At 32.8% G+C, this 13,786-nt stretch overlaps 1 protein-coding gene across 1 annotated transcript; it reads right to left on the bottom strand.

Moving 5' to 3' along the window:
* Positions 1-6,680: 6,680 nt before the first annotated feature.
* LOC112703480 (uncharacterized) lies at positions 6,681-13,423 on the bottom strand. Its single transcript, XM_072199648.1, has 3 exons — positions 12,916-13,423; positions 8,032-10,474; positions 6,681-7,020 (listed from the first exon to the last, which is right to left on the bottom strand). Exon 2 carries the CDS (start codon positions 10,146-10,148, stop codon positions 8,769-8,771), a length of 1,380 nt encoding a protein of 459 aa, XP_072055749.1. The 5' UTR covers positions 10,149-10,474; positions 12,916-13,423; the 3' UTR covers positions 6,681-7,020; positions 8,032-8,768.
* Positions 13,424-13,786: the final 363 nt, after the last annotated feature.

Below are 13,786 nucleotides of genomic sequence, written 5' to 3'. Positions count from 1 at the left end.
TAATCGCCCGCAGCTTCAAAATGAGTCCTCGAACCTGTGTCACTGTAAGGGTGAAAGATTTTGGGGTGAGAACAAACCACGCGTTCTCAGTGGAGAATGAAAATGCCGTAAGAGTAATGAAATAAAATGCAAATAATTAACTTTACTCAATAAGTTTTTTGGTATTCTTAAATTAAAAACTTATAATTTAAAAAATGAAATCTTCTACCTCCGTATGAAATCAAAATCATTGAAATTTTCGAAAAAACTTTTTGATCGAGCTGTTGAAAAAGAAAGCATCAAAAATCATCTGTGCCTCCTTGAACTCCGTTGGCCAAATCTAAGGGACAGTGGAGCTACGTCACTGTCAATTTCAACCAGACAAATATAATGTCAATATATAGAAGAGGAAGATACAAACACTTTTATCGAATTAGATTTTTTATTAGAGTTACAGATCTTAAGAAATTAAAGCTAGAAGCTCGGTGAGGTTTATGGTTTTCTTCATGCATCTTCGGTCTCTCACATATTCCTTCATGCCTCGTTCATGTATATGCACATATATATACACATATGCTTATTCATATATATATGAATGGTTATGATTAAATTAATACAAATAAAATGTGATCCACGGTAAGATATATATATCAAGTTTTCATTTCTTTTCCTTTAGTTTCCTAGTGGTTCGGCCTAATAAAAACTTAAGTAATAATAATAATAATAATAATTAATTTAAATTTTGTTTTTTAAAATAATTTTTAATAAATAATTTAAATTAATAGAATAAGTCATAATTAAATTAAATTTCAATAATTATAAGTTTTATTTAATTATTTTTTATAAAAATAACTTTTTTTAAAAACAAAATTTTAATATAGTATAATAATTAATAAATAGTTAATTATTTAATTTTTAAAAATTCGGGGTGTTATATCCTATCCTACTTATAAAAATTTTCGTCCTCCAAAATTGTTATATTGAAATAAGTTCAAACTTAAATCAAAGAAAATAAGGCACACAAAGGGAAGTACAGCTAAATAGGGATATATAGAGACAATAAAGTTTGGTCGGGGAATAATTTAATCGCATTTTAAGGAGGGAATCCGAAACAAAGATTCTGATAAAAATAATAAAAGAAGAGATGACATCAAGTCACAGAGCACAAATAAAGAGTTTACGTCGAAACATTCCTAAACCCCGTGATTCGCATTACCTATGAACTTTATTTGCCTATGACAATCTGTTAGTGTTTTCGTATACACCAATATTCAGTATTAAGTTGGCCAGACATAATACTATGAGAAATACAACGATCGACTAACAGCAATAATCAATAGACAGTCATACATCTGACACAAACACTCAGAGTATGCAGTGAAGCATAGTCAGTCCATTCTTAATGCTCTAATAGGAACGAACTGCTCTGATACCATAACGTAATACCCTAACTTTTAGCATGTCGTGATGGTACAAAAAATGAGGCGTTACTGACCTGTTCTCTGTATTTATTATTTAATACTGAGCCTTTAGTTCGACTTCGCGTTTCAATTTTTAAGAAAAAGTCGAAAAGTTTAGTTTTTATTAATTAAAATCATATATCAAAGATTCCCAAGCAATACCAGTCACGTAGTTATTAATAATAATAAACATAATATAAAGGAATCAAATTTAACTCTGAAACAATTCCTGTCTCTCTGTATAAAATAAAATCTTAACTAACAAAGGCGAGAGAATTCTAGAAAAGCGACTCAACACATAAACTTAACTTAAATAAGGCTAATAATCCCCCGCAGCTTTAAACTGAGTCCTCGAACCTGTGTCACTGTAAGAGTGGAAGATTTTGGGGTGAGAACAAACCACGCATTCTCAGTAGGAAATGGAAATGCCGTAAGAGTAATGAAATAAAATACAAATAATTAACCTTACTCAATAAGCTTTTTGGCATTCTTAAATTAAAAACTTATAATTTAAAAAATGAAATCCCCTACCTCCGTATGAAATGAAAATCAACGAAAGTTTTGGAAAAACTTTTTGACCGAGCTGTTGAAGAGGAAAGCATCAAAAATCATTTGTGCCTCCTTGAATTCCAGTTGGCCAAACCTAAGGAACAGAAAAGCTACGTCACCGTCAGTTTCAATCGAACAAAAATAATGCAAACATATAAGAAAAGAAGATACGAATATTTTTATCGAATTAAATTTTTTATTAGAATTATAGATCTCAAGAAATTAAAGCTAGAAGCACGGTAAGGTTTATGATTTTCTTCATGCAGCTTCGGTCTCTCACTCTCACCGTTAGTGAAAGTAAAAATGGAAGCAAAGGAAGCTGGATGATGATGATTAAATGTGATATTAGATTAAGTATCCTAGTTTTTCATATATATATATATACACATGTGTATATTCCTTCATGCCACGTTCATATATATGCACATATATATACACATATGGTTATTCATATATATGAATGATTATGATTAAATTAATGCAAATAAAATGTGATCCACAGTAAGATATATATATATATATATATATATATATATATATATATATATATATATATATATATATATATATATATATTTCTTTTCCTTTAGTTTCCTAGTGGCCTCGACTTAATAGAAACTTAAGTAATAATTATAATAATAATTAATTTCAATTTTTGTTTTTTAAAATAGTTTTTAATAAATAATTTAAATTAATAGAATAAGTCATAATTAAATTAAATTTCGATAATTACAAGTTTTATTTAATTATTTTTAATAAAAAATAATTTTTTTAAAAACAAAATTTTAATATAATATAATAAGTAATAAATAGTTAATTATTTAATTTTTAAAAAATTGGGGTGTTATACACATCATCAGCATCATCATCATCACTCCACTCTTTATCTGAGTTTGGGGGGTTTTCAATTCTTCAGTAAGAGTCGTTTCCATCAAAATCATCGTGAATTAGATCATATGCATCATAAGATTTTTGGTTATTTTTTTGTTGCCCAGCACTTACACCCAATCTACTTCTTCATCATAATTCTCCACAACCATATCGTCATCTTTCTCTAATTATTGTTAAAACATACCAGTTTGATCTGCGCTTTAATTATTGTTAAAATCAATGAGCATTATTTTCAATCTTTAAGTAGAAAAGCAAATAAGAGAAAGTCATTATCCTATCTAAAAAAAAAGAAAAAAGAATAAAAGGGCAAAGATTTTTCACAACTGATTGCCAAAGTAGAACAAAGAAGTTAAAATCTTCACTCAATCAATTACATAACTAACAGTTACAAGTATCTGAATACATATATAATTGTTTCCAGGCCAAAATGGTGTGACATGGTTTCAATTTTTTTAGCCACCCGCTGATTAGATATAACACCACAATACTCAAAATGCACTAAAATATTGAATAAGATCATCTATAACACCTCCAAGCCATAATACTAATGTCAATGTCTAAGAAAAATCAAGTAGTTCAGTTCATGATTATCACTTAATTTCAGATGTATAATAAAACACTCATAGTTGTCATTGATGCAAACAATGCTCAGCGCAGAAAATACTTTATTTTTACAAGAAATTATCCAGTCAACAATTAAATTAAAATGGAGTATGAAGGAGTAAAATTGTTATTTTAAAATGGAATATGAAGAATCAAAGACTGCTCAAACGGACAAAGAATTGAACGATTCAGTTTATCACAGCCACATACATGCAAAAAAATTAAACCTTAACATACAAAAACTCTATCATCATCAACAACTATAATCAACCACATTCTCCCAAAGTTTCACTGATGAAGTAGAGTGAAAAAATTGAAAAACAACCCACAACCAACATTTTGAGAAAAAAAGAGCATGGTAGTTGAGAGCAACGATTTTGTTACTAAGTTGTTTTTCAAGAGATGATGGCTCCTAGGTAATTAATCTTCACAATGGGGGGTGGGGGCGAAACAAGTAAGAAAAGTTTCAAACCTCCATCACTGCGACACCCATGGTGCTTCTTTGACGGGAACGTATACGAGGGAAAGAGGAGGAAGAGAAAGGGTCAATTAGGTTTCACTTTTGAAGTGGTTAATGTTTGGGTTTTTATTTAACCCCTTTCTCATGTCAATGACGTCGTTTCTAAATATTTCAGTGCCAACAATAAAACGACATCGTTTTGAGACTGCCAAGTGTCATTTAAAATTGCCAGGTCAGCTCTCCGGTGACGAAAAACTATATAAGGGCCAATTTGAGGCGCGAGTCAAAATTTTAGAGTACAATTAGAGTCAATTAAAACCTTGAAAGCTAAATTGAGTCGGGAGTCAAATTTTAGGGGCCAATTTGAGTATTAACTCGAGCGTGTCATATTAGAAATTAGGTCGTTATAGGAAGCAATTTGAAAAAGAAGCTGTCTGGCAGCTCACGCAAACGAGATTCTTGCGCAAATGACATTTACAGACACACGACGACAATCTCGTATTCGCGAGCTTTTCTCACGTGTGCGAGGTTAGATTACGTGTCTTGATTAATGAAGCATGTGTATTTACGATTTGGGCTTCCCAAGGCTCCCAACAGCTGCGAGACGATATTTTGAAGCCAAAATTTGGAAAAGGAGACTATACTATAATACACATATTTAGTTTTTTTTTCTTTTTTTAGGGTTTGGACCTTGAATTCTAAAGAGCTTTTCTATTTAAAATTCAAAGGTTTTTTTATGAATTTATCTCTTATTTTTATGTTTTAGTTTGTTTAATTATAATTCTTTATTTATAATTTCTTGTTTTTTTATTCTAGTATTTTAGAGTTTTTTTTACTTCCTTTAGTTTGCGATTTTAGTTTATGAATCCTAGTTGAATTCTCAATTTTCTTTAATGAATTTGATATTTTATACTTTATTCTTACTTACTTGAGTTGTTATTAATTTCTTGCATTGGTAGTTATAATTTTTACTATTCTTGCAATTTATGAAATTTTATTTACATGTAAACTAAGTGTTTGATGAAATGTCTCACTTAGTTATAAAGTAGATTTTACATTCTTAACTTGAGTTGAGAAATTGGATGACTTTGAGTCATTAATACCCAAGTTGATTGATAATTTAAAAATATTAATTAACTTTGTTTCTACTAACGCTAATCATTTACTAATTCAATTAGTAAGTTGGTTAAAATTTGTGGATTAGAGTTAATTAAACCTAATTGATTCTTCTCAATTTGTAGGAATTGATGACTTGGATTTGCTCTTTGTAATTATCATGTTATTGTTAGTGACAAGAATAATAATCTTAGACCTTTAACCCTTGCTAAGATCTTTTAAAACTTGAATTTACTTTCTTCTCCTCTAGTTAATTGCCTTGATTCTATTTTAGTTTAAAATCTTTGCCATTTAATTTTTAATTGTGTTTTTACCTTCTTGCTATTTATATTTTCATTAATTGCGAACAAATTCTCAATCTCTCATAGCGAATGATAATGCACTCAATTATAAATTTAAGAAAAAATAATTCGAAATTAAACTCTCGGTTATTGTTTTGAACTTTGTGACACTTTTTACTAAATTTTAAAAATGTTAAATTCTAATTTATTACTAAATTTTAAGAATGTTAAATTCTAATTTAGACTTACACCGAATCTTAAGTTTTAAATTTGTGATTTTTCTTAAATTGGTACTTAAGACTCGTCACTCACTACTTCTCTCTTTGGAACGTCATTTTTCTAGTGTAGTTGTGCCTAATTGTGTTTTCTTCTATTTTGAAAAGTAAGGCAATAAGGATGAATTCAAATACAGAAGAAAAAAGATTAAGAGTTAAATGAAGGACATTTTAAAAATTTCACAATTTTGCGCCTTTAAAGCCACATTACACACAAATAAATGACATCAGTATCAGGAGTATATTTAAAAATAATAAAATTGATACAAATTAAATATTAAAAGTAATTTTTAAATTTTTGACAAATATTAGTAAAAAAAATATATTTTATCCAAAAACATATTTGATTCAATTATTTACCTTTTTAAAAATATATTAAATAAATGGCACTACCATCAGTTAATAAATAATTAAACTACTGATATATTATTTTCTAATGAGTATTCAGCATACTTTTAGGTTGTGTTTAGAAGAAAGACCGAGACTGAAAGATTGAGATTGAGAGACAGAGACTAAGACTAAATTAAATTTCTGTATTATGTTTAGTGTAAAATGTACTTAACTAAGTTATGTCTCAGTATTATACTATTATGTTTAATTTAAAATAAATATCAAAATTGATGGATAGATTGTAATTGAAAAGTTAAATAAAGATATTTTTGATAAAAAATATTATTAAAATTTCAATCTGTCTCCAAAATTTTAATTTTTTATGTCTACTTTTTGGAGATACTAAAGAGACTGAAATATTAAAAACAGAGATTGAAATTTTAGTTGCTTTTGATCATCAAACACAATATTAAATCTTAATCCCCTAATCTCAATCTCAAGTTTTTTTAATCAAACGCTACCGTAGAGACTAGATACTGAATTCAAAGCTGAAAGTTGTATTAAGAAAAGAAATCTACTTATAATTGTAAGCCCACTAATTTGATTAGTATAATAGTTAAATGGAAAATTTTTCAGTGCGGATGATGAAAATAAGCATGTGATGTTGACTCTGTGTTAACTTGGGGACTGTGACGCGTGTATATTGCATGTGGCACATCAAAGAAATTTATCCAAATCTCAGAATAAAAAAATTTATTCAGTTCAAGAAATTTACCCAAATCTCAGAATCATAAAATTACAAGAATAAAAGGGTTTGAACTAAAGAATAACACATTACACAACGGACTAAGAGAGCTAATGAGGTCAGGCCAACTTCAGTCTCAAAAGTTTAACCTATTAATAACCTACAATAAACTTTTTGGATCAACGCATATGGACATTGGTAAAAGATCTAATTTTGTCTGGTTCTTTAAAAAATTATTCAAAGTCAAACTCAAGTAGTTATTGTTGCCACTGATGATATGATTTTTGCATATACCCGACCATCCTCTCTTCTCGAATTTTTGTTTCAATGCCTACCATCAAGAAAGAAGTTTTGATCAGACAATGATTATCTCAACCAAGTTCACTAATAGGAGGACTTAAAAAATCCTCCTCAAAGACAAGTTCATCATAATTAATTAGACATGTTATTAGAGAAGGAAAATTCACAGCAAAACAAGAGAACAAATACTACTCTCCAGCAACAGGATTTAATAATAATTTTGACCAAATAGACTATTCATCAATATTCTAAATGAAGACTATAAAAATGTGTTATGCAGATTGCTTAAAACTTATTGTTACAAAGTGCGTCTGTTTTGCTTATCCAAAATTGAAAAATCAGGAGGAAAACAATAGCGTAAATTAAAACCCATATACTACATCAATTAGGCTAATCTCAAGAAGAATATGAACATAGATTCAAATTTCATAATAAGTAAGAACATTGAAGATATTGTTCCAAAAGGCAGTTATTCTTATTCATTAAGAAAGGAAAACAATAATAGTAATTTGAAAATATTAATTAATTGCATCATGTAATCTTAAGTGCTAGAATTTATAAATAACTAAAACCAAAATAGCTTTAAAACGGAGACTATGCTCGGCCCACGGATCGAGATCGACAGAGGTACTACCACTACTACCAAGTTCGATCCCCCGTTCCGCCCGCGTGCTCTCACTGTCAGGGGAAGATGCATGTCTTCGGGTGGGATCGAGGGTAGTTCATTTTATTGTCTCTGTTCTTGTTCTTAGCTTAGACAAGTGTTGCTGGTTTTGTAATCATGTGTGGGGTTGTTTATAGAATATATGAAGTTTTGTCTCTAATGGGTAAATACAAAAATAAATTAGGATAATTCTGTAAATATTTAAGGCAGCTCCATCAAATGTAACTCTCATAAAAATATGCATCAAATACTTTGTCCTCGTAATCGTAAGTATATCACATGGATATATATGATTCTTGTAATCTTTTCATTATTGACACTATTTCCACAAACACTGGTGATAAATGAGGGAGGAAAAGAAAAAGAATAACTACTGACCTCTACTAAGTAGTTAAGTCTATAAAGTTGGTCCATCTCCTCTGGCTCTTTCTTATGCATCATTTCTGACTTCCCTGAACTTCAAAACATGTATTCGATCAACCTGAATCCCTGGAATTCCAAATGCTGGTCCGTTCTTCCATTCCTAAGGAATTGAAGTTGCCGTGAGGTGTGACATCCAAATTCCAAAGAGCCCATAAATTGTTTTCCATAACAAAAACAATTTCCAATTTCCATGGAACTTCCATGTTAAGGCATTTTTAGAACTGTCCATTGTTACAAGTTCTAGCTCCGGCAAACACCAATGTCACATGAGCAGAATCTGCCTATTTCAGCCACTCCAGTAGTCCAGTGTCCATGGGAACACCTTCACTGATGCAAGTAGGCCCATCAATCAAATTACGCTAGTCAAGAAGACAAGAACATCTGCCTTGAGCCACATTGTCCTCTGCAGCACCTTGTGGCCTTTCCAAAGTGCTCACTCCTCATGTTGCATGCTGGGGCACCCTTACTGAGGACAGCCTGTCCTAAGACGTCCAAATGTCTCCCTCTCATGATTCTGAAATTGCCTTTGCTAATCTGAAGGCCACCAATCTAACTACATTTTGTTCTGCATTATAATGAGTTCATGCATCTTTGCAATTAAATCATTAGCGTGTCTGCATTCCACAGATAGAGTTTAAACCCATTTTCAACTGAAAATGAAGCTGATCCAACATGGGGGACAAAAACCTGCATTAAGATGCTCTTGGATTGGCTCGTATCTTCCGAATTAAGTAGTTCTCCAAACCAATGCCAGCATCCACTATTCTAGTATGACCTGTTATTTCAATCTTGAGAACTTGCTCCAAAACATCTCTGCTCCTCACACCATCGTCCACTTCACATATTAAAGGTATTATGATCGCCCAGGTATCCATATGAGGAGCTTCCCCATGCTCAAGCGATTTGGTCAGAACTCCACAAGCTTCCTCAATCTTACCAACATTGCAAAAACCCTTTACTAGGCCATGAATAACAGCAAAATGCAGAGAAAAACCTTTAGACAGCATCTCCTTCATGTAGTTATTTGCCTCATCAAGCATTCCTTTGTCACATAACCCACCAACCAAAGTTCGATATGACACAACATTAGGCAAGCACCCATTGTTCTGCATATCAGCAATAACTTTACAGGCATCATGGGCACGCCCTTCCCTGCAGAACCCCGATATAACAGTATTATAATGAACTATGTCAAGATTGCACCCTTTGATCTTCATCCTACAAAGAAGCTTGTAAGCTTCTCTAAGCTTCTTCTTCCTACACAAACTGTTCAACAAAGTGGTGTAAGTCAAAGAGTCGGGAACAAACCCTTTGTTCAACATATCCTCCAACAAATCCACAGCTCCATTCACTTGACTCTTCCTACACATCGCCTGCATCAGAATCCGATAAGACTTGATATCAGGAACAATATCTCTCTTAAACATTTTGTTGAACAGGTGGTAGGCAATGCTAATATCTCCATTCAAACAAAAAGCCCGCATGAGAATATTGTAGGACTGAGTATTGGGTGACACACCGTGCCTATGAGCATCCCTGAAGAGATCGAATGCAGGTCGAACAAAGTTGCGGTGGGATACAAGAATCTCAAGAATGCGGTTGAGGTGTTTGGGCAAAGGCTTGAAACCGTATTGAAGCATAGTGTAGAAGGTTTTGAGGACCTTATCGGGTAAATCAGCTTCGCCATAGACTCTGATCAAGTAGGAGAACAGGGTCGGAGTGATTGGGTAGGATTCAGATTTGAGGCGACGAACAAGGTCATCGACAAGGGAGAATTGCCTGGTGCGGCCCAATTTGAGGATGAGAATGAGGTAGGTAGAGTAAGAATGGCGAAAGTTGGGATGGCGAGAGGCGCATTCGAAGATTTCTTTGGCGAGAAGAGGGTCCGATTGGGAAGCTATGAGCTTCTGGACTCTAGATGGAGACCCAATTAGGGAATTGGAGCGAGAAGAATAGAAAGATTGTTGGTTGGGGTTTTGTGAGAAATTGAAGGAGATGATGTGATGGAAAGACAGGGTGATTAGGGTTTCGGTGGAGCGGAGAAATGATCTGTGCAGACTCGGTGAGGTCATGGTGGTGGCTCAAGAAGGTGAGCAGGCGAGGGCAAGTCAATGCTAATTGTGGGTGTCGTATATTAGTGCTTAGTGTCCTTTGTTTCTGTTGAGGAGATATGGACACTGTGGGTGTTCGCAGCGCGGTTTGGTTTGGTTTTTAAGGAAAAAAATATTCGATCCAATTGTAAAAAAAAAATTATTGGTTTGGTTTGGTTTGATTTTTTTCGAGGCCAACCAAACTGAATTGAAATTGATTGATTTGATTCAATTTTTCGGTTTTTCACCATGACCTTCATCAACTCCACCTTCTGTTTCACCAATGCTGTCACTTTACTATTATCAAACTGCAGAAATATCACAAAAAAATACAATAAGAATAGAGAACACTAAACTAAAATTAGAACTGCACAAATTAAAATTAGAACACTAAAATTAAAACAGCATAATTTGAAACATCAAACCACAAATTAAAATTAAATAATTGAAAAACAGCAACCAAAAAAGTTAAGTTAAATGAGAGAACGTTGATAGTGTTTCTTCGACCCTGTTTAATAGAAGACTTTAACATTCAACAAAACATGATTTGCTTTGATTAGTGTCACTAACAAATAACAACGTACTAACACAATCACAATTAAAAAAATAATTATCAAAACCAAACCAACAATCGATCCAGTTAGAGTACTTGGTTAATGGGTTACTGATTCTACCATTAGATAACTGGTTAAGCCGGTCATATTTTTAAATAATTATATATGATTTTTTTTCTCATAATAAGTTATTTTTATTTTATTGCTTTTAACATTGAATACCACTGAACTACTTTAGATGTCTACCTGATCAACAAAGTATATAAACTAAAGAGTGCATATAAATGTTAACAAGATTTTTAAATCAATATCTTAGAGCCAGACAAAAAATACAAGAGATCTGCTTCCACATCCCCATCTTTGGCACAAAACCCTGCTTCATCATCTGCCTTACAGCCCAATCGACCTCCCCAATGACACCCCTCTCACACATACCCTTCACAAGAACTTTATAAGACACGAAACTAGGGCCAAACCCCATCAACACCATTCTCTCCATGATCTCTTTGGCTTCCTCAAATCTCTCATTATCAAGCAACCCATATGCCACATCTTGATAAGACCCTCCATTGGGATCACATCCTTTTTCCATCATCAATCTCTCCAACACCTTTGCCTCGTCAACCCTCCCTTGCTTCCTCAACCCCGAAATCAGCACATTAAAAACCATGATGTCAGCACCAACCCCACAATTTTCCATTCTCTCCAACAACTCAAAAGCACCATCCAAATCCCCTTTTCCGCACAATCCATGCATCAAAGTAGCGAAAGTCCTCACATTGGGCTCACACCCTAGTTGGGAAAATTCATCAAATACCTTGAAGGCATCCTCCAATTCGCCACAACCACACAACCCCTTGATCAAGAATCAAAATTAGACGTTCACATATAATTCTTTTTAGGTTTTGCTAGATGGTAATTAACTTTTCTTTAATCAAGAATCAAAGAACCCAGTCAATAAAACAAAACAGAAGAAATGTTAAAAGAAGAAAAAAATAAAAGCAAAACAGGAAACCGATTTTTATTCAAGCAAGTAATACTTACCTTTTTTTGTCTCCACTCTTAAAATTTAACATTCACTATATGATGGAAAAATCCAATTTCTTAACAAAATCGTTTTACTCCATAAAAAAAATCATCATTTAGGGTGAAAATGCAAACATCTTTTATAATATGACTTTTATGCAAGGTTCTAAAAACCAAACTGGTCATCATACCGCTCGAGCTACTGATTCATCGGTTTAGAGGTTTAATCGGTTCAACTGAAATAACTAAATTATAATAAAATAACATATCAAATTATAAATAAATATATAAATATATTCTGATATAAATCTTAAATATATACAAATTAAAAGTATAATTCCAATTAAAATCTCATAATCACATTTAAATACAACACATGAGTCAAATATAAAAAAACAAATATCAAAGGTCAAAATTTATATACGTATAGAAGTTATAATATTCATTGAATTAACCAAATCAATAATAAATATTCGATCATCTCCTTATCTAGTTAATTGAGTTAATTCAATTCATCTATTTCTTCATTAAAAACAAAGATGACAAATTTATTTCTTCTAAAACAAAAGATTGATCATAATGAACAAATAGAAACTCGGAACAACTTATAACAAAATTTTCAGCCTAATTTTAATAAAGATTAACAAGATTTTCAGCTGATCACAATTTTAACAAAATTTCAGCACAATTTTAATAATGATTAACAATCTTTTTCCAAAAATTAACCAAAAAAAACCCAAACTAATCATTCAATGATTCAATCAACAGAAAAAATACAGAATATAGAGTAGTGAACAGCACTGGAGCATAGCTAATCATTCAATGATTCAAGTTATGGAAGGAAAAGCTCTACGATGGTTCAATCATCGCTAACAACCAGATATGCTTTCAATCTTGCCAGAATCAAGCAACAATTCAGCAATCATCAACCACAATTTCAGATCTAAAATCAGTAACAACAGAAATTATATGATTGCAAATTAGTAATTACAATGAAGCAGCAACACAAATCCGGCAACAGAACCAACTGCAACAACTAAAAAACTTCATGCCAACAATAACTTCAGAATCACAACAATAAGTTCAGAATCCAATTTTAGAACACAAACTCGGCTCAGAATCTTAAAAATTAACTAGAAAGTAAAGATGAAACTGAAGAAGTGGCCTACCGGTGAGACGCCGAGGGAGGAACGGCGGTGACAGAGTGAGCTCGGAGGGACACGGCGCTGACAGTGACCTCGTCGAGATAGAGAGAGAGCTTGAAGAGAGAGATGCCGGGAACAGAGCTCGTTACGGCGAGGAGACGACAGCCAAGCAGAGATTCCACCGCGAGGAGAAGAGGGTGAGTGTTCGGCGACGGCACCCTCTATCAGTCACAATTCCGGCGGCGACGGCGAGCTCTGGCCGAGGAGAGGAGTTCGGCGATGGTAGGAGCTGCTGCCTGCTGCTTGGTGGCTCTCTGATGAGTGTTGATGAGTTGATGAATCGCGGGACTGGGGTGGCCTTTAGGGTTAACGGGTTCAGAGAGGGTAAGTGAGTGAGTGGAGGCTAGGGTTGCCGTAATGCCGTTTGAGTCTTTGGAGTTTGGAGGCTAGGGTTGCTTTTTGATTCAGGAAGGGGGCTGGAAGGAGGAGTGACGTCAGTGAGGTCGTGAAGGTGCTGCAGTTTTGTCAAGAGTTTCTTTGAAGTTTGAAACAAAACGGCGCGGTTTGGAGAAATTTTTGAAAACCGAACGAGTTTCGGTTCGATTTGACCGACCGATTTTTGTCAGATTCAACGGTTCAACAATAATTTCTAAATTTGGTGGTTATGATTTCTGTTATGAAATAGATAATTAAGAAAGATATAATAAATATAAAATAAATAAGTATAAATAGAAAATTCTACTATTAATATTTACTAATATAATTATTTAACTATAATAGAAGTAATTTATATATATACTAGTATATTGCCACTTAAAACCTAAGAAAAAAATAAGAAAGGGAGAGAGTTTTATATGGTAGGAAAAGAGAGGAGAATATTTGTTGGTGGAAACTC

Source organism: Arachis hypogaea, chromosome 7 (genome assembly GCF_003086295.3).
Source record: "Arachis hypogaea cultivar Tifrunner chromosome 7, arahy.Tifrunner.gnm2.J5K5, whole genome shotgun sequence".
NCBI lineage: Eukaryota > Viridiplantae > Streptophyta > Magnoliopsida > Fabales > Fabaceae > Arachis > Arachis hypogaea.
Note: the sequence above shows the minus strand (reverse complement) of the source record. Positions and strands in the feature narration are given on the sequence as shown.